This window comes from Mchenga conophoros, linkage group LG7, assembly GCF_057382185.1.
Source record: "Mchenga conophoros isolate Kocher_MC1m ecotype Shallow Benthic linkage group LG7, M_conophoros_male_GT1.1, whole genome shotgun sequence".
NCBI lineage: Eukaryota > Metazoa > Chordata > Actinopteri > Cichliformes > Cichlidae > Mchenga > Mchenga conophoros.
The window spans coordinates 41,647,894-41,667,113 of NC_140532.1; the positions used below are offsets into that span (position 1 = coordinate 41,647,894).

At 39.0% G+C, this 19,220-nt stretch overlaps 3 protein-coding genes across 11 annotated transcripts in view; all 3 read left to right on the plus strand.

The window, feature by feature from the left end:
* Positions 1–3,703: 3,703 nt before the first annotated feature.
* On the plus strand, positions 3,704–7,022 carry pus1 (pseudouridine synthase 1). Its single transcript, XM_085281220.1, has 6 exons — positions 3,704–4,049; positions 4,413–4,639; positions 5,468–5,605; positions 5,825–5,927; positions 6,038–6,738; positions 6,829–7,022. Exons 1-6 carry the CDS (start codon positions 3,986–3,988, stop codon positions 6,859–6,861), a joined length of 1,266 nt encoding a protein of 421 aa, XP_085137346.1. The 5' UTR covers positions 3,704–3,985; the 3' UTR covers positions 6,862–7,022.
* Positions 7,023–8,062: 1,040 nt separating this feature from the next.
* Positions 8,063–15,640, plus strand: noc4l (nucleolar complex associated 4 homolog). The gene is made up of 15 exons (XM_085279326.1): positions 8,063–8,259; positions 8,387–8,507; positions 8,605–8,711; positions 9,026–9,133; positions 9,308–9,457; positions 9,563–9,665; positions 9,810–9,844; positions 9,933–9,983; positions 10,065–10,176; positions 12,710–12,770; positions 12,883–12,993; positions 14,584–14,747; positions 14,844–14,926; positions 15,121–15,234; positions 15,324–15,640. The coding sequence occupies exons 1-15, from the start codon at positions 8,107–8,109 to the stop codon at positions 15,441–15,443; spliced, it is 1,593 nt and encodes a 530-aa protein (XP_085135452.1). The 5' UTR covers positions 8,063–8,106; the 3' UTR covers positions 15,444–15,640.
* Positions 15,641–17,469: 1,829 nt separating this feature from the next.
* The window catches only part of rimbp2a (RIMS binding protein 2a), a 73,591-nt gene continuing 71,840 nt past the window's right edge, over positions 17,470–19,220 (plus strand). For 8 of the 9 annotated variants that reach the window (XR_014893023.1, XM_085279328.1, XM_085279332.1 and 5 more), the window contains exon 1: positions 18,990–19,151. The gene's annotated coding sequence lies outside the window, so the exon portion shown is untranslated. Of the gene's footprint in view, positions 17,683–18,989; positions 19,152–19,220 lie in introns of those variants that run through there. The other variant, XM_085279329.1, reaches the window with a different exon arrangement.

Genomic DNA, 19,220 nt, shown 5'->3' on the forward strand with positions numbered 1-19,220 from the left:
AGAATGATAGCAGTCTGGAGTCACAGATGTATTCTCCAAATAAAATAACAGGATTAATACAAGATTTGTTGATATAGAGCACAAGTTTCAAAGTGACACTTGATGATGCCATGAAAATGCTTACTTGCTTATTGTAACAAATTAGGTGTGTAATTTGACAGTGTTGACTCCAAGACCTTAACTAGCCAATTGTAAGAGGTGCTACACTACACTGTGGAGAGATAGACTGCTTCTGAATCTGTAACCAGACCAAAGCAGTGGGGATGTGTGTAGATGCTATGTTCAGTAACGGATGAAGGAATTAGCTTAAATGGTTTCTGTTATGTTTGCTAACTGTACTGACAAAACTCAACAATTCTATACTGAAGCATTCATATCTACAACCCTGTAAAACATTACTGTGTATGTTAATAAATTCTATGCTCATTCAATAAATGCAATACTTAACACATCGGAGTTATTATCTTATATTTGTCAGTGTGAGTTGTATGAAAAGAATCCCAGTAGTCTCTGGCAGACTTACAAACCAGCCTTACCAGTGATATAACATAGTCAGCGTTATCTTTTGCTCCCTGGCCTTCTAACGTTGTGTCAGAGAGAATTTATCAGTGGAAGTGGTCCAAGAAACCATCTTTAAACTGATACCGTACAGTCAGCTTGGTCAGTGCCATGTCTAACTTTTCTTTCACAGAAACATGACTGCTTTAGGGAAAAGGCTGCCTATAGCAAGAAAAATCCAGTTTCATGCTTTAAGCTGTTAAAATCAAACACACCAAAGATGTTGAGATAGTGTTGCTTGCGTAAAACGGCTTTGCAGACTGCGCTATCTGCTGTCTATCTAAAAGACAAGTTATTTTCAGCCACGGAGATTAATATGTGCTGCCGCACTGAGACTTTCCTCCTCACTGAGAAGGAAAGTCAGAGCTTTCTCTGCAGGATAGAAAAGATAGCTTGAAAACAAAATAAAAAATAAAACGTCAGTCAGCTACTCACACGACAGCTTCAGATAAAAAATGAGGAATGAACAGCAGTAACTGTGCTTTAACTGAATGTTTGCTTAACACTGCTTTATCTATAGTTTTAACTATAGTTACATCTCCAGTGTGGAGAATCTGGTGGCCCTGGGGAATTGTGCTTGCATTGGATCCACTCGACCTCCTATCATGAATTGTTAATGCATACCAGCATCAAGTTGCTCTGAGTGTTCACCTTTATCCTGTGATGAAACAGCTTTTATAGGATCGCCCTATCCAAAAGAGAGATGTCACTGAATGGTTATAAGAGGTAAAGAAAGTGGATGGATGTATTATTTTCTTGGTAAGACTTGATTATTATTAGCTGTTATGCTGAAAACACAGATCCTGTTGTTAAAAAAAGGATCCTGGCAGCACAATCATGAGCATTATTGTGACTTTTCCCCCTCAAATTTTAAATCAATAAAACACTTCTCACCTTGTGTCGCATGAAGTAAAAAAAGAAAAGGACAGCTAAATGACACGGTGTACTTACGTTGAAGTAGGTACTGTGGATTAATGGACCAAAGTGGAGCCATGATTGGTCACTTTAGTTGTTTACTGCAGTGTGATGAATGTTCAAAAATAAAGTATGATCACAAAGTGGTTGCAGTTTGAAAGCAAAGTGGTATGTCACTGCCCTTATCTCAAATAAGGACAGGCAATTATCACTTGACAGTTGAAGCACCTCTTCCTCGATGTAGTGTAAACAAATCAAGATGCGGGACTAAGTAGAATGAATTTAAGGACAGTGAAACTCATACAGAACCTGTTTCAGTATTTGCACATAAAATAAATCCATTTTCTTCTAATGTCGGGTACAATCAGAGGCTTACATAACTTAGCCAGCAGGGTAATAGATGGTGTGGATGTTGTTGCTGACAATGAGGATAGTTTTTTTAATCATTTTTATGTGTGGGAAGGAGTGAGTTTCAGTCCAGTCTCATAAAAGTTCTACTGTAGTTGTTTTCATATGAGGATATATCAGTGCGCACAGGAGTACAGGTGAGTGCAAGCTTTGCAAAAAAAAGGAAAAAAAGGCTTAGGTCTGTTTTGTTAGTATGCTGAATGGCATGCTGGGAACTCTTTTTTTTTAGATTGATATCTTGCAAGTCTTAGGATGAGACCTCTCAGCACGTTGAGAATAAAAGGAAGACTTAGACCAGTGGTTGAACCTTACTCCTTGTTCATCAATGATGTGATTAGTTTGTTGTGCAATGTTTTAATTGCAAAAAACAAAACAACCCCCCCCCCCCAGATGTATCTTTATCTTTATGGTTAAGCTAGTATTCAACAAGCCATACCCTTGTTGAATACTGTGGTGAAGATGGCTGTATAAAGGCTGTATGAAGTCATAAATTAACAGAAAAGTACACCCCTGAGCTCCTTTATTCACCTACATTTATCAGCTGTTCTACAAATCTTCAAGAATCACTATATTACAGTAATGGTCCCAGTCGAGCATCCAGTTAGTTCTAACTTTACTGGAAAAATGGGCTCATACACTGTGTGATATCGAATTGTTGAAACCAAGGCCCTTTTACCATACCTTGCCTATGTTTGGCTTTGGGTTTTCAGCATAAAACTAGCTGATCACCTTATAAGGCTCTCTAAAAAAAGTGTAATTGTATAAGGGCATTCAAGGATGGCAACGTTAATTTGTTACTTGGAAACCAGCACATTCCTTGTTGTTCTTGGGAAAGACATAAACACACTGTTTAACACACTGGGTGCTTAACCTGTTTGTCTCCATAATTTGACTTTAGTGTTTATACACCTGTGTATAAACACAGCATGTTATAAGTGGCAAAGGTGAGGTCTTTGTAACCCTCAAGAAACAAACAGCTACCTTTCACAACAAGGCGGTGAGGGTTAGCCTTTGCCTTTAGCACATTAGGCTTCCCTGAGATGTCAATGATAAATATCTAATGTTAGATTAATAATATAATTTATTGTGTGTCCTTTACTCCCTTTACTGTTCAAGATCCTGAAGCGAACAGCAAAAAGCAAAAGGATCATTGCAGTAATGTCTGCACTGACACCATTGTTGTTTTGAAGAAAGCAAGATGACACCGCAAGCACTTAAACTTGTTCTCTTCATATAAAAAAGAATTTAAAAAAAGAAAAAGAAAACATGATTATTAATGTGTTTACTGGTTTTTGCTGCTCTCAAGTGGTCGAAAATATTACTACATATGCACAGAACTACATATGAATTTCCTCTTAGTTCCATGTAACTTTAGTTTGTAGGCATGTGTTTATTATCTTCTTAATTTCTATTCTCCCTATTAAATGTAAACACACTGAGCCATTATTGTTACATTGCTACCTCAAGACAGCAAATTTTTTTGAGTCGCCTGCCCAGACTGTGATTCTGATAATTTCCTGTTACACTGAAAATTATCCTATGTTGTAGTTATAAAAAAGACTTTTGATTTACACGAATATTATTATTAAATTAATAAAAAGTATAAATAGTCATATCTACCTTTTTGTACCCTTTTGGCGTTAAATAGTTAATAAAGTTTAAATTTAATCAAAGAAGGACAAAGAGGTATATATCGGTTACAATTCTCCCCAAAGAGTTAAATTCTAATGTCCTTTTCTGTGTTTGTTTTAAATACTTTATTTTTTCGCGATGACAAGAGCAGAAAGGAGAATGACGACAGTCTCGCGAGATTTTTGTTAGAGGTCAAAGTTGGCTTTTCCATGTGTGCATGTGCCTGTATGTGCAGGTTTACTACAGAGCGTTTCTGTGGGACTTAGCTACAGTTTCCCCGGTGTTCATATATGTTTATGAGCGTGGTTATTTAACCTTGTTTAAATATTTAGGAGACCTTTTTAAAGTTGGTTTTAGTTTGTTAAATTCTTCGCTAATACGCGCTAGCCTCGGCTTTTCAGCTGGTAGAGCAGATTGAATCTTTTGCAGTCTCTTTTAGCTGCTAGATCTTCTAAAGATGGTTTAGCGTGACATGTTTCGGGTCAGACCGCTGCTGAGTGCCTTAGTTAACCACCGACAGACGTTAAAGACAAACGGTAAGCCAACCTGACAGAAGCTATGTGACAGTATGTGCATTTGCAGTCTCCAGACTGTGGTTGGTTAGCTTCTGGTATCTTAATTCACTCATCGAACCAACTGGAAACAAATGCATCAGTGGGAAACATATATATATTTATGTGTAGTATATTTGTTTGTGAAGGTGTTTTATCGCCACACAGTATAAATGTAGAAGGCATCACGAGTGTCTGTCCGATTTTTGCTATTTATTACTATTTTGTTTAGATTTATTACCTTTATATTGTCTTTATCGTACTTCCAATCTTAAAAGGCCTCTCAATCCGTGTATCACAGAACAGGGTAGTAGCTGTCACTGTTTAATTTCTGTGTTTCCTTCACAGGGGGTCTTTATAAGCCCTTTTGCACGATGAGTGAAGGAGGCATGGATAAGCAGACAGCTACACTGTTAAAAAGGACCAATGAGGAAAATGAAGACTCTGCTGAGAAGGTCCAGGCAGCTAAAAGGGTGAAGACAGATGGGGAACACGCTGAAGATGAAAAGAAATATCCAAAGAAGAAAGTGGTCCTGCTCATGGCGTACTCGGGAAAAGGATATTACGGGATGCAGGTATTAATAATAATAATAATAATAATAATAATAATAATAATAATAATAATGATGATGATAATAATACATTTTATTTAAAAATAGAACCTTTCAAAGCACCCAAGGACACTGTACAACAGATAAAGATACATTTATATTCTGCAGTTGTCTTGTTTTAAAGTTTTTCTGCCCTTTACCACACTTTTTTGATAAAAGCTTATTTCGGCTGCTCACATATTCATGAGTCGCTACAGCAGGTAGCTCCATGTGTTTCATTTGGCATTTTTTATGCCGGATGCCCTTCTGGGGTGGACAATAGAGAATAAATGTAGTTATATACGTTTATAAAAACAGATCTTAGGTGAGCCACACAGTAAGAAGGTCCTGGGTTTGACTCCTCCATCTAGCTATGGATTTTGCATGTTCTCCCCGTGTCTGTGGGTTGTCCCTGGGTACTCAGGCTTCCTCCCACACTCCAAAGACATGCTGTCAGTGGGTTTAGGTTAATTGGTGATTCCAAACTGTGAATGTGAGTGTGAATGGTTGCCTGCCTCTCTGTGTTAGTCCTGTGACAGATTGGCGACCTGTTCAGGGTGTTGCCACCTCTTACCCTATGACAGTTGGGATGGGCTCCAGCCCCCCATATCCCTGAATTGAATAAGCTGAAGAAAGTCAATGGTTGGCTGGATGAAACAGATCTTAGATATGAGACTGGTGGAAACAGATGAAGATCAGCCGCTGCCATCAGTGAATGTCATCATAATTAGTGGCAGTCAATGGCACATAGAAAACACTGGCCAATAAAGTGCAACATCCTTATTATTTTCATTATTTATTTATTTATTCCAGAGAAATCCTGGAAACTCTCAGTTCAGGACCATTGAAGATGATCTGGTTGCTGCTCTTATTAAATCTGGCTGCATTCCTGAAAACCACGGTGATGAGATGAAGAAGATGTCTTTCCAAAGATGTGCCAGAACAGATAAGGTATGTGCTCAGTGCACAATAAGAATTTACTGGTCAAAGCTTGGCCAACAAGGCAGATTAGAGGATATGTATCTTTACGTGTTATCTGTCAATGTTGTGCTGGTTTTATTTCTTGTCATCATGTAATTGTTAATAAGAATTAATTAAATTGTGTATTTCATTGTTAGTATTTATTTATGTGTTGAGTTATGTCGTTGACTTTTATATGAATGTATTCAGGGTGTGTCTGCTGCTGGCCAAGTGGTGTCTCTAAAAGTGAGGTTGATTGATGATATCATTGAAAAAATCAACGAGCATCTGCCACCGCAGATCAAAGTGCTTGGTGAGACACTACTTTATATTGTGAATTACAAGTCTAGGTTTTTGGTATGATGAGTACTGTTGGCATGAGTGTGTATGATTCATTTTTTTTCTCAACTTTTGAACCCACAGGACTAAAACGGGTGACGCAGGGTTTCAATTCTAAAAATAACTGTGATGCTCGTACGTACTCGTACATGCTTCCAACACTGGCCTTTTCCCCAAAAGACTATGATACCGGGAATATAGCAGCATTTCGCCTGGAACCAGAGACACTACAGAAGGTGAATCGCCTTTTTGCTCTCTACAAAGGCACACATAACTTCCACAACTTCACCTCTCAGAAGGCTCCAAGCGACCCCAGTGCCCGCCGCTACATCACAGAGATGTCCTGTGGGGAGCCTTTTATCCGCAGAAATTATGAGTTTGCAGTGATTACTGTGCGAGGCCAGAGCTTTATGCTGCATCAAATCCGCAAGATGATTGGCTTGGTGATTGCAGTGGTCAAGGGCTATGCAAAGGAGGAGGTGATGGAGCGGAGCTGGGGACATGAGAAGGTAGATGTCCCCAAAGCTCCGGGACTTGGCCTCATCCTGGAAAGGGTTCACTTTGACCGGTACAACAAACGTTTTGGGGGGGACGGGCTGCATGAGAAGCTGGAATGGGATCGCGAGGAGGAGGAAATCAAGGCCTTTAAAGAGGCACACATCTACCCCACCATTATTGAGACTGAGTGTGAAGAGGGCTCCATGGTCTGCTGGATGGCCACTCTCCCCATCCATGACTTTGAGGCCACATCTATTGAAGTGCAAGACGATAAAGTTAAAAAACAGGTATCCAAGAAGATACATTTATTTTAAAATGTTTTTTTAACATTGAAAATCTGTTTTTTATTTTTAAATATAATTGTTCTCTTCCTGCAGGATGATGCAGATGAAGGAAATGACTCTGATTAGGCCACTCTGCCAGCAGAAAGAAGATGCATCATCATGTGTTTTTTTTTTTTGTTTGTTTTTTTAACTGCTGATACAGACATTTTCACTGGGATTAAATCTTGTTTCTTTTATACAAATGTTATTAACAAGCAAGTAATAAAAGCTTCTGTTCTTTAATGCAACCTGCTTGGTTTCCTAATATTAGTTTACCACTAAAACAACTTTGGATAGCTGGTTTGTTTGATGTTTCTGCAGTAATAACTGGCTGCCTACTCTTGAAAATAGACTCTTAATGCTACAGCGACATTTAAATTGTCAGAAGAATTGTGTACTACTGCATACTCAAATAACAACATCAACTTATGACGTTTCATCTCTTAATAAGTTTAAATCCCACATTTATGACTTTCTCTGATAATAGCAGTGAGCTGTATTTACAGGACTTTGCAAAAGTCTTGCCCCACTCCTCATTTCTTTATATTTTATTTTAAAGTGATCTTCAGCAATAATCCTCTGGGCTTTCTGAAGGACTCTAAAAGTTTTTCTTTGGACACTGGTTGCTTTTTCACTCATTGACAGTTCTTTGAAGGAATCTTTTTCAGTTTGTTAAACTATTTAATGATGACCTATGGCTATGTGATTACTTAATGTGGGGAGGTTCAGGAAGAAATGTAAGAGAGCGTTGCAAAGCAAGGACGTGCCAGAAGAAAGATCAACACATCTGTAAAGCAAGCAGTACACAGGGGCGCCAAAACGACCCCAGTGCCTGCCACTACATCACAGAGATGTCCTGTGGTGAGCCTTGAAACAGTGAGTTGTTCTAAACAGATAATTATGAATTTCAAAATCTTATTTGGTTTTCATATGTGCCCATTTTCAGTGATATAACTTTTTCAACCGTCTCTTGATTTTGCCACATTTTTCAAGTAACCTATATTTGACAACAGCATAATAAAACATGAAATTCTGTTTTTGGTGTTCCACCAAAATCTTTAGTGTGCCCCATATGGAGGTGCCCCTGGCAGTATATTTAACATAGTACATCTGTCTTATGTGTCCTTCAGTCCACTGTCAGAAGTATAAGGAAAATCTAATTAATATTATAAAGCAAAAGGTTTTATAAGGGTGCCATATTTCTGGAAGATAGACGAACATCACTGAGAGGTTATGACGCTTCACACTCCATACCAGCTGGTGGCGGTAACGCACCAGTTCCTGCTTTATTACCGGCAGTAAACCTCAAAGAAGAAGCACCATCAAGTAAACATGGCACCGGCCAAAAAGCGCAACGTGAGTTCGGTAAAAACAGCAGAAAAGAGTGCAAAAAAAGCCAAAGTAGATCTCAGCAAAACTGTCGAGCGTATCCTCGAGAGCAGAAAGCATGCCAACGATGTTTTCGACATTCTCGAGAGCCTTCAGGTATAAATTTCCACACCTAAACATCCACGCTGTACTAAAACCTTGCCATTTAGCTAACCTTAGCATGATCACCGCTGGGCAGCTTTCAGTAAGTATACGTGTTTGTTTCCTTCGTGTTTGTGAGCAGGCAGAACAAGAGAAGGAGGTTATCAGCGCAGTCGCTGCGTGCAGCGACCTGTTCTGTGCGCTGCTGGAGAGGAAGGAGCTGTTCTTGGGAAAGCTCCCTGGAGAGGAGGACGCATTGAGCGGTTAGTATACGATTGTAACCCGATTACCAACAGCAGTTCTGAGGTGGATGTATGCGTGTTGCTCCTGTCGCCATTTACCTGGGTTTGTCTGGTCCAGGGGGCTACAGCGCCGAGGACAAGTACCGGATATTTATGCGACACCGGTACACCAGTTGTGTTGAGATCCTGTTAGAGCACCTCAGCCATGAGCAGTATGACATCAAGGTGAGCTGTCTCTCTGTGACTTCTCCTTCCGTCACACGTTAATTAAACTTAAGAGAAACAAATTAATACATGTCTTCACTTTTTTATCCACCTGACTGTTAGAACGAAAGGCTCACATTAGACATGTTTGCTGGGGGTTCAGTATCTATTTTGCACAGACGTGTTGAAAGTTTCTGTGTTGTACGGGGAGTTATCTTTTACAGTTTTGCATTGTGCAATTGATTACGTTGCTTGCAGTTCTTGGGGACTTGAGGGAGGCAATGATATTCATTTAAATAAGAAAAATACATGATTAGATAACTTTTTGGATACAGGAGAGTGCCATGTGCTGCCTGATGAAATTTGCTGCCGGAGAAGGACTGCATCCTCTTGAGGACTTGGACTGGAGTGAACATTACAGCTTCCCAAGGGAACTGATCCAGGTAGCATGTTGGCTATGATTTCTAGGATTAATAAGTATTAGTAATTTCTGTGTTCTTTTGGGTGACTTAAGTACTTCTTTCAGCTTATTACTCAAGGCAAAAATAGCTTTTCCCGAAAGATACACTTTGTCATTTGTGGCTCCTCCTGATATTTCTTTTTTCTTGTACTGCCAGGCACTGGTGGACAACCTTCTGTCTAAAGCTACAGACAATTCCCTGCTGATCTCCAGGTTCCAGGAGTTTCTCGAGATGGAGGATGTGCGCTATTATGTAATGAGCTCCATCCGGGACAACGTCGGCAAAGTCATGGACAAAAGCAAAGGGGTAGGAAATCATCACCTGTCTGCTGTAGACGTTTAGGTGGATGCTTTCTTTCTGTGTTAAAGACATTATGGGATTTGCTAAATACTGCTTGTTTGTTCCTTCCAGGCTGTGGTGCCTGTATATCAGAACAATGTGTTCACACTCATGTCCAGCATCAGCATGCCAAACCAGGAGTCAGAGCTGACCAATTTTATGGTCAAACAGGAAGGTAATACTCTTTAAGATGTGATAATCACAGTGGGAGTCCCTCTGTCTTTTGTCGTGATGATAAAATGTCACTGCAGAGGGAGAAAATCCAGTTTGGGGACTTTTTTTTTTTTTATAAGTCAATAATGGCATTTTTTTTTCTCAGCCAAGCATGAGGACTGGAAAGCTGCCAAGCTGCATGTAAGTAAAATACTTTAAATCAAATCTTCACATTTCTGTTTGCCAACAAAAAGGTTTTCTGAATGCTATTAGATCTTCTGCCACACAGGAACATAAGCGTGTCTTTGAGAGGATGTGGCTTGGCTTTCTGAAGTATAAGGTAAGTAGATTAGACCAACAGTCTCTTCTCTGTTTTGTGCTCTGTGATATGTCTCATTAATGTTTGATGTCTGTATTGTAGTTGCCAAACAGCATGTATAAAAAGGTCCTGGTGATACTACATGACTCCATTCTGCCGTATATGAGCAAACCCACGCTCATGATCGACTTCTTGACTGCTGCCTATGAAATTGGTAAGTTATGTGTGTGCTCGTGGCTCTATGGTGACGGTACTTCACCATGAGGTCGACTGACATCTGTAACTTTTAAGGTATTTTCACATCTGGTCTGTGATAGTTTTAGAAGTCTGAACTGTAGTGATAGTGACTGTGTTTGAAATATAAAAGAATCCTAAAATTTAAATATTTTGAATTAAATAATTAATTTGGTACAAGCACAACAAAAATGCTACAGTACATTGTCTACAGCATAAATGTAAATGCTCCATAAAAAACACAGGAAGATTTCATTATTAGAGTTACAGTGAAGCGATTCTTTAGCTTTGTTAGTTTTAGATTGATTAATGAGAATTTAACAGTGTTTTGTTGTTTTACTTACTTCAACTGGGATTATATCTGCTTGTGCATGGACATCAGCGAACACTAGGGGGAAGTAGTTGTTAGAATATTATTTTTCCAGTTCACTATAGTGACCTCTATAGTGAAATGCCCTCTGACCAAATTTATTGCACTCAGACCCAAGCCTAACCTCACGCAGAGTATAACGCGTCTGCGTCACCTGACTCGTGTATCTGTTTGTCTAGCTATCCTATGAACATGAAAAATATTTGAGAGCTTTGTGGATTCAAGTTGTTTTTATGTGACATGCTTTTTGGCGGGGCTGTGCAGTATGTACACTTTCCATACTGTAATTTTTTTTAAATGAACTTGAACAGCAGTTCTCCAAGCACTCTGAAGGTCTTTCAAAGTTTTTCTTTAGTCACTGACTGCTTTTTAACCTTTTTCAGTCCAGTCCATGTGCCTAATCATTTACAGAGGAATAACCAGTGTTGGGAAGGTTACTTTTAAAATGTATTCCATTACAGAATACAGATTACATGCCCCAAAATGTATTCTGTAACGTATTCCGTTACGTTACTCAATGACAGTAACGTATTCTGAATACTTTGGATTACTTAATATATTATCGTGCTTTTTACAACAACGTGAATGTACTATTGCTGTGTGATTTATTACTATTACTGAAGGTCCGCGACTCCAAACTGTAGTAAAGGGACCTCTGACTAATACGGCGGGGTCCCTGTCGGCTCGTAGCCGAAAAATAGCTTTACTTTGTTGTCTGGGTCAACTTTTCTTATGAGAGACAGAGAGAGGCGTTGAAAGACTGCTCCAACGGAACTTATTGTTTTCGGAGGAAAACACGAACACGGTGTACAGTCGAGTCTTAATAGCTTACTTACAACTGGGCTCGTCAGGCACTCTTCTTGGCTGCAGTGGTTATTATTATATTTACATGCTTCCAGCTCCCGTTTTTCCTCGATGACACTCGTACCTTTCCACTCGCCTTTTTCTCCCTCCTCGCTCACAGACACATAACGGGTATGGCAGTCCATTCTCCTGCAGCACGGACTACACTGCCCATGAGGCTACATTCTTTAGAGCTATGCTTGTAGCATTCTGCCTGTTAGCTTAGCACAACAATAACAACAACAACAACGAAAAGGCGCTCTGTCACCCAGGAAACACACAGTCGCAGAGAGAGAGCGTCGCCCTGTAACCATGGCAACCGTAACGCTGCTGCCTGGAACGACAGAACGTAGCTGTCAAACAAAACCCAAACAGTCCTGACCCGCGACAAAATGAAACAGGAAAGTACCGCAGTGTAATCCATTTATTTCAACAAAGTAACTGTATTCTGAATACCACCTTTTTAAACGGTAACTGTAACGGAATACAGTTACTCATATTTTGTATTTTAAATACGTAACGGCGGTACATGTATTCTGTTACTCCCCAACACTGGGAATAACAAACAACTTGGCAAAGAACCTGTTTTAAATTGTCTCTCTGCACTTTGTTATTAGCACCATGGTCACAAAAATAAATCATTTGTTGTTTTTTTTGTTTTTTGTTTTTCATTTTTGTAGCTGAATCTTAGAAAAATTCCATCAAAATGCTTTTAGCTGAAAACATGGCATATGTCAGCATAGCATGCAGTGTGTTCTTAAAAAATATTCAAGGAAACTGGACAAATGGAGGACAAAACAAGACATGGCAGGCTTAAACACCTATCCATGGCAAATGAACAGCATCTGAAAATCATGTCCTTAAGAAATAGGAAAAAAGAGAGGATGCAACAAAGACTTGACACAGAACCCAAGAGTCTCAGTGACATACGAGGACTTTCAGGAAGCCATTTTTAAGGAAGCAAAACAAGGAGAAAAGGTTGAAGTATACTAAATTACACAAGAACTGGACTGAACGTCAATGTCAACAAATTTTATGAAGTAATGAATACAAGTTTTATTTCAAATAATTGTCAATGCGTATGGATGAGGTGAGTGTCTACATCTGTAAAGCACGGTGGAGGCTCTGTCATGGTTTGGTGTTGAGAATCTTGATAGAATTATGAGCACAAAAGTACCATCAGATGTTCAAAAATACTATTTCAGAATGTGAAAGGTGGAAAAACAACACTTTCATATGTTCATCTACAGCTTTGCTATAAAGTGATGGTAATCAGCAGGTTCTTGTCTTCATCGAACAGGTGGGGCAATCAGCCTGCTAGCACTCAATGGCCTTTTTGTCCTCATACATCAACACAACCTGTGAGTGAAAAGCACTTTTTTTTTTTTGTCTCTTTTACTAGATCAGATTATTTACAGTAAAATGGGAGACATTTGATCACATAAATCAAAACCACGTGTTGTGTGTTTGCAGAGATTATCCTGATTTCTACAAGAAGTTGTATAATCTACTTGAGCCTTCTGTTTTTCATGTGAAGTACAGAGCACGCTTTTTCCATTTAGCCAATGTCTTCCTTAGCTCCAGGTAAGAATTCAGTCACATATTTCAAAATCCTTTTTTATTCATTTATAAATCAGATTCTGTAAAATGTTGGAACATTTAAAAAAAAAAGAAAAAAGAATTCACTGACTTTTGAGTCTCATAAATCGATATTTTATTCACAATAGAACATAGCAAACAGTTTTAAGATTTTCTATGAAAAAAATTTAGAATTTAATGGCAGCACATCTCAAAGTTGGGACTGAGGGGAAAAAGGGTGGAAAAATAAGTGGTATTAAAAAGAAATTGCTGAAGGAATATTTTGTAACTAATTAGGATAACTGGCAACAGGTCAGTAACATGATGGGATATATAAAGAGGATCTTAGAGAGGCAGAGTTTCTCAGAACAAATTTGCAAAAACAGAGTCTTTAAATTTTACAGCAATTTCAGAATCATGTTCCTTGACATACAGTTGTAGGCTACAATACATAAAATAAAAAGATTCGGAGAATCTGGAGAAATCTCACGCTGAAGTCAATACTGGATAACCATGATCCTTGAGCCTGTCATGGAAGTGTAAAGTAAAAAGTGTAAAAGTAAAGTGTAAAGTGTGCGTGTTAGTCCCCATAGGGAAATAGTTCCTCTGCATTTAACCCATTCACCCAGTGAAGCAGTGGGCAGCCACCAGTGCAGCGCCCGGGGAGCAGTGTGTAGGGACGGTACCTTTCTCAGGGGTACCTCAGGGTAGCTGTTCAGTTGAGTCGAACCCCGGACCTTCCGATCATGGGAAATCCCTGCATGAGCTTAGGTGCAAATCCAGAAATCATTGTCTATGAACATTGTTCACTGTGTCGCTCACAATTGCAGGTTAAAGCTCTGTCATACAAAGAAGAAGTCGTATGTGAACATGATCCAATAAAGCCGCCATCTTCTCTTGGCCAAAGCTCATTTAAAATGGACTGAGGCAAAGTGGAAAACTGTTTTGTTGGACATGGACACCACATCCTCCGGATTACAGAGGAGAGGGACCATTCAGGTTTTTTTTTAGCTCTTTGTTTAGTCCCTGATGGTATGAAGGTGCATTGGTGCCTATGGAGTCATCACTGCTGAGAGCAGCGTGTGCTCTCATCCAGATTAAGTCTTTTCCAATTAAAGGCCTTGCATTTTTTTACCAAGACAACGCTAAACTCCATATTGGAGATGTTACAGAAGCGTGGCTTCACTGTTGAAAAGTCACGGCGCTGCACCAGCAGTTAGCTGTTAGAATCCTGTATCAGAAACTTATACCAGCCGCTGCTCTCCTCAGTTCCCAGATGTTTAAAAGAAAGATGATACTACGCCCTGTCCAGACTTTTTTGAAATGTTTTCCTTTTACTCAGTTTAAACATTTATTATGTTTTCTATGTTCTATTGTGAGTTTATCAAATCTGTAAATTATTGCATTCAGGTTTTTACTCTTTACACAGCATGAATGTTGTTTTGTGGGTGACCTGCTGTTATTTTTATGAGCTTTGGCTGAACTATTTAAGCTGCTAAACAGACCAAATATAAGCGTCCTACTACTTAAATAATGAGCATGAAAGCTCAGGATCTACATTGCTAAAATGCATGTTCTGTTTTTGGTTTCCTTCAGTCACTTGCCAGTTTACTTAGTGGCTGCATTTGCCAAACGTCTGGCTCGCCTGGCTCTCACGGCACCGCCTACAGCCCTTCTCATAGTGCTGCCCTTCATCTACAACCTGATCCGTCGCCACCCGTCCTGCAGAGTCCTCATTCACAAGCCCAGCGCAGAAGATGGTGAGTTTCAGACTTTTGTAGTTGGGATCGGTGTGTTAACAGTCTATGAATTGTCTGTAGGATATGTGATAAATGTTTGCTTTTGTGTGGTGACAGAACCTTTTGAGGATCCTTATCTGACGGATGAAGAGGATCCTGCTCAGTGCCGTGCCTTAGAAAGCAGCTTGTGGGAAATTAAGGTGTGCAGACAATAACTTTAGATTCCCAAATGAATTACCTCTGTCGCTGATGACAACTGACTTTTGAGTTTTGATATTTCTCATTTTTTTCTCTTTGGGGAAAACATGTTGAAGAGATGTCACAAACGATTGAAAGTCCAATTTAAGTGGAGGAGTCACTAAAATGACACATTTTCCTGTCGTCTTTTCTATAGTCGCTGCAAAAGCATTACCATCCAGATGTGGCTAAAGCTGCACTGCTGATCAACACACCTTTGTCAGAACAGGAGGATGACATCAGTGAGACACTAGAGGTCACAACGTATGAGGTGACGCTTCAAGAATTAGTTTTCCTCTTATTTCTGGTCAAATTAAATTTGGTTTAGATGAATAAGTTATTTCATTTTCTTTTTCACAGCTGATGGAAAAAGACCTGAAGCAACCCGAGATCAAGAGCGTCCCACTGGAATTTGAAACTGCCACACGGTTACTAAAAGGAGGGGGAGACGTGTTAGGACAGCACTTCTGTCTGGCATAAAATGAGTCAAAACAACGGACCACGTTTGCCTTGTTAGAACCTTTTTACACTCGTTCATCTTTTATCTCAAGTGCTTTTCAGAAAGTGTTGCCCAAATCTTCTCCATGAAAATTAGATGCTTTTTTGCTTTTTTAAATTCTATATTACTGTCCTCGATGTGTGACTGTTGTATGCCAATAAAAACATTTTCTAGAACTGATGGTCTTTGAAGGCATTGTTACTTGAAATCAATTATACACAATTTCAAGAATTCAAAGAAAGAATGTAAACAGGAAATTGTTGGTAAATGTTAAGCTATGCTAAAACTCAGGTTTTCTGCTTCCAGTTAAACAACAAAGTCATTCAGTGCGTATTTTCACTTAATGTGGCTGCATTTTGGTCCTCCAAAATCAGGCAGGAGATGCTCAATTTGTTATACTGTCCTGAGCAAAAATCTCGTCACCCCTCGTTATCTTTGGACAGTGGTTGTTTCTTTGCTCCGGTCCTTGTACCTGACCATTTTCAGAGGAACAGTTTTTTTTCTTAAGCCACTTATCACTGCCCTTGTTTTATGAATCATAACACATAAATTTTTTTTAGTTGAATATTTGAAAAAAAAAAACAAAGGAAATGTTATGATGACTTGCATCAGCAAGGTGTTCTTAAAGAGCTATTAGCCAAAAAACTTGGTATATCTCAGCATGGTGTGTAGTGTCAGGCCTAAAAAACGTATTTACAGCAGATGAACGGTCTTAAAGTCATTACTGTTGAAAATGGCAAAGCATCCAGCAAAGACATGATACAAAAGCTGAGAGATGCATGTGGCCCTTCAGTTGATGTGTCTAATGTTCATTGAAGTCTCATCAGAAATGGTCTTAGTGGAAGGGTGGCTGTGAAGAAGCCATTCATAATGCAGGGGAGTGGGGAGAAGAAGCTGAAGTATGCCAAATTTCACCTGATCTGGACTAAAAATCAATAGCAAGAAGCATTGAGAATCTATATTTAAAGTTTTTACTTCAAATCCCCATTGTGTCATGACAGAGGTACAATAGTGGGGGTCTATAGGCATGGTTAAAACATGGTAGAGGCGCTGTCATGGTTTGGGGCTGCCGACAGTGGTGTTGGCGATCACGTCAAAATTGATACATTCAGACCTGGATCCTACATGCAAAACCAGCTGGGGAAAGCTGGGAAAAAAAGCACACAATGGAATACTATCAGTCATGAATTGGTCTCCACAGAGCACGAACCTCACATTATTGAAGCAGTGTGGGATCATCTTGACAGAGAATAGAGCAAAAGCCATCTAACATCCAAAGAAGAGATGTGAATTTCCTCAAGAAACCTGGAGAGCTATTCCCGAAAACGACTTAAAGAAAAGAAGAACCCATATGGAAAAGAAATAGTAAAAACATATACGAGTTACTCATGAAAGTGGCCACTTTCTCATTACTTTCATATATTTTTTTAGTAAGTATACAAAACATACAAGTTTCATTATATAATTTTTCAAGGGATCTTATATGTGTTTTTACTCTTGTATGCTTTTCATACAAGTGTCATACAAGACAGATAAAAACCTTATAAGATTTATATATATCTTTTCCATATGGGAAGAAAGCTGCCTTAGAGAGTTTAGGCTGTTTGAAGAATAAATGTTGTCCATATGTTTGAGTTATATACTTTGTTTTTATTTCCATTGTACATGTTTCCTAATTTCTTAGCAAAATATAAAGAAATTAAGGAGTACTCAAAACGTTTGCACAGTTCTGTGTGCCATATCTTAAACCTACATTAAAACATCACAGTTAATTACACTGCAAGGATACAGCCAGGCCTTATCGAGGGTGTTCTCCCCTCATACAGGTGAGGTTAAGGTTTGCCTTAGATGATCTTTTTCCGTCTGCTGTTCATATTTCGTGCTCTTGTTAAGTTTGCCATATGGGCACACAGCAGGCCGCCTTGGGTACAAGAGCGCTGTGAGAGAAAGATTCTGAATCATAACTGAATTCTGTTTCAAAAGAACAAGTCATATGAGGGAGAAGCGCTCCAAAAATGTACTGAGACACACGCCACATGCAACAAACCATGGAAGCTACGGAGTCCGCAGTAAATCCCTACAGTTTTGAAGATTAGAAAATCTATTTATAATTTTTGTAGGCTTCGCTTATGGTGAACTACAAGATGGGCATGATACTACCCAGCCAAACACGATCTTTGTGAAGAGGATGAGAGAAGCTGAAGACCATTTGTTAAATGGGTAAGAACTATGAAATACAGTCCTTGCAGAAGTTTTAAAGCATCATAGATGAAGGCGTTTGCAGTTTTTATGATGCAGCATTATAGCTATTAGTCCATAATATTTGCAAACACATTTTTTTCAGCTCCTGAACAGTTGTGTACAACGCTAACACTTAACAGCCATTCACAGCTAACTTAATAAAATATAATTTCAAACAATGCAATGAATCCACTTCTAAATTCAGTTTCTAGTTCATTTGTCTTCTTTAAATGAGCTCTTATTACTTGTGTGTAAACAGTGAAGAGCTATTTGCTCAGAATCAATATGAGCTAAGTACATTGCCTCACCACAGTAATAAACTTAAATCTTTAGAGAAAGGGGATGGTTTTGAATTTTAAAAAAAATACTGTAATGGAATTAATTAAAATAATGGATTTATAGATTATTTAATATATAAATAAAAATGATCAGGCCTGGATAATGTCACTCTCTCTGCCTTTGATAAATCTGCGACAGAGATACTTTGGCTCTCAGAGGTGGTTCATAGAGGTCTTTGAAGGGTGGGATGCTTTGCATAAATCTGTAAGACTCCTGAGCTCTGTGTGCTGCTGCTGTTGTTGTTGTTGTCTGTCCTCCTCCTCCTCCACAATCCCCTGCAAGGAAGTAAAAGCTGTCCAAGGTGAGTCAGCACAGAGAATCTGTTCAAGCATTTGGCTGAGGTTAGAGAAACAATGGAAGAAGAAGAAGAAGAAGAAGAGGCCAGTTATTATTCTTTTTTGTCTTTGGTCATTAGTTTTTAACACAATGGCATTCATTTATTTTAAAAAAGCCACTTTTTGAATGAATGAATCAAAAAGGAAAAGCAAAAAGGAAAAAAAAGAAGGAATCTGATCTTGTTAGTATTAAAAAAACACAAATGAAAAAACAGACAGTCAGACATTGGAGCATTTGTTAGTGTAGATTAGGTAGAGTCCAATAAGTCAAATCCCCTGAGGTGCAAGCATCATTAACCGTCTCTACCCTGCATGTATCTGTGCTCTGTATGGTTAGTGTGAATGCAACACTCCAGTGTGGAAGTCAGTGTCTGTTTGACCAAACGCACAAAGCATGTCAACATAGATGGAGATTTAGTATCAATTAATATGAGCTGTTGTATTTTCCATGCCCCCCTCCACCATACCCTCCACACACTCACACACCCCTTCACTGTGTGTCTGTGCACTAATCCTCTCTTATGTAACCGAATGAAGCTCTCTCTCAGTGATAACACACACGCACACGCACATGGACACACACATGAACATACTAGTCAGTGCTTACATGTATATGTGGACGAACTTGTGCGGGTGGCAACGGAGTTCAACTGGAATAATGATTCATCGTTTAAAAATGTGGCTTTTACTCTCAAGGACTGAATGTGTTTCTCAAAATGAAAAAACAAGTTGCGTGTTGATTTTTTTAATGAAAGAAGATGAAGGATTTGTACAGTAAGTGTCAAAAGCTCTTTATTAGTGCATTAGTGCTTTTTCTCAGCAGCAGACCTTTCGTTTTTAGCT

Coding starts and splice junctions, on each gene's coding strand:
- pus1 (XM_085281220.1), top strand. CDS start 3,986: ATGTTTCGGGTCAGACCGCTGCTGAGTGCCTTAGTTAACCACCGACAG. Junction 5,606..5,824: donor GATGTGCCAGAACAGATAAG/GTATGTGCTCAG, acceptor GAATGTATTCAG/GGTGTGTCTGCTGCTGGCCA. Junction 5,928..6,037: donor ACCGCAGATCAAAGTGCTTG/GTGAGACACTAC, acceptor TTGAACCCACAG/GACTAAAACGGGTGACGCAG.
- noc4l (XM_085279326.1), top strand. CDS start 8,107: ATGGCACCGGCCAAAAAGCGCAACGTGAGTTCGGTAAAAACAGCAGAA. Junction 9,845..9,932: donor GGAAAGCTGCCAAGCTGCAT/GTAAGTAAAATA, acceptor TCTGCCACACAG/GAACATAAGCGTGTCTTTGA. Junction 14,748..14,843: donor CAAGCCCAGCGCAGAAGATG/GTGAGTTTCAGA, acceptor GTGTGGTGACAG/AACCTTTTGAGGATCCTTAT.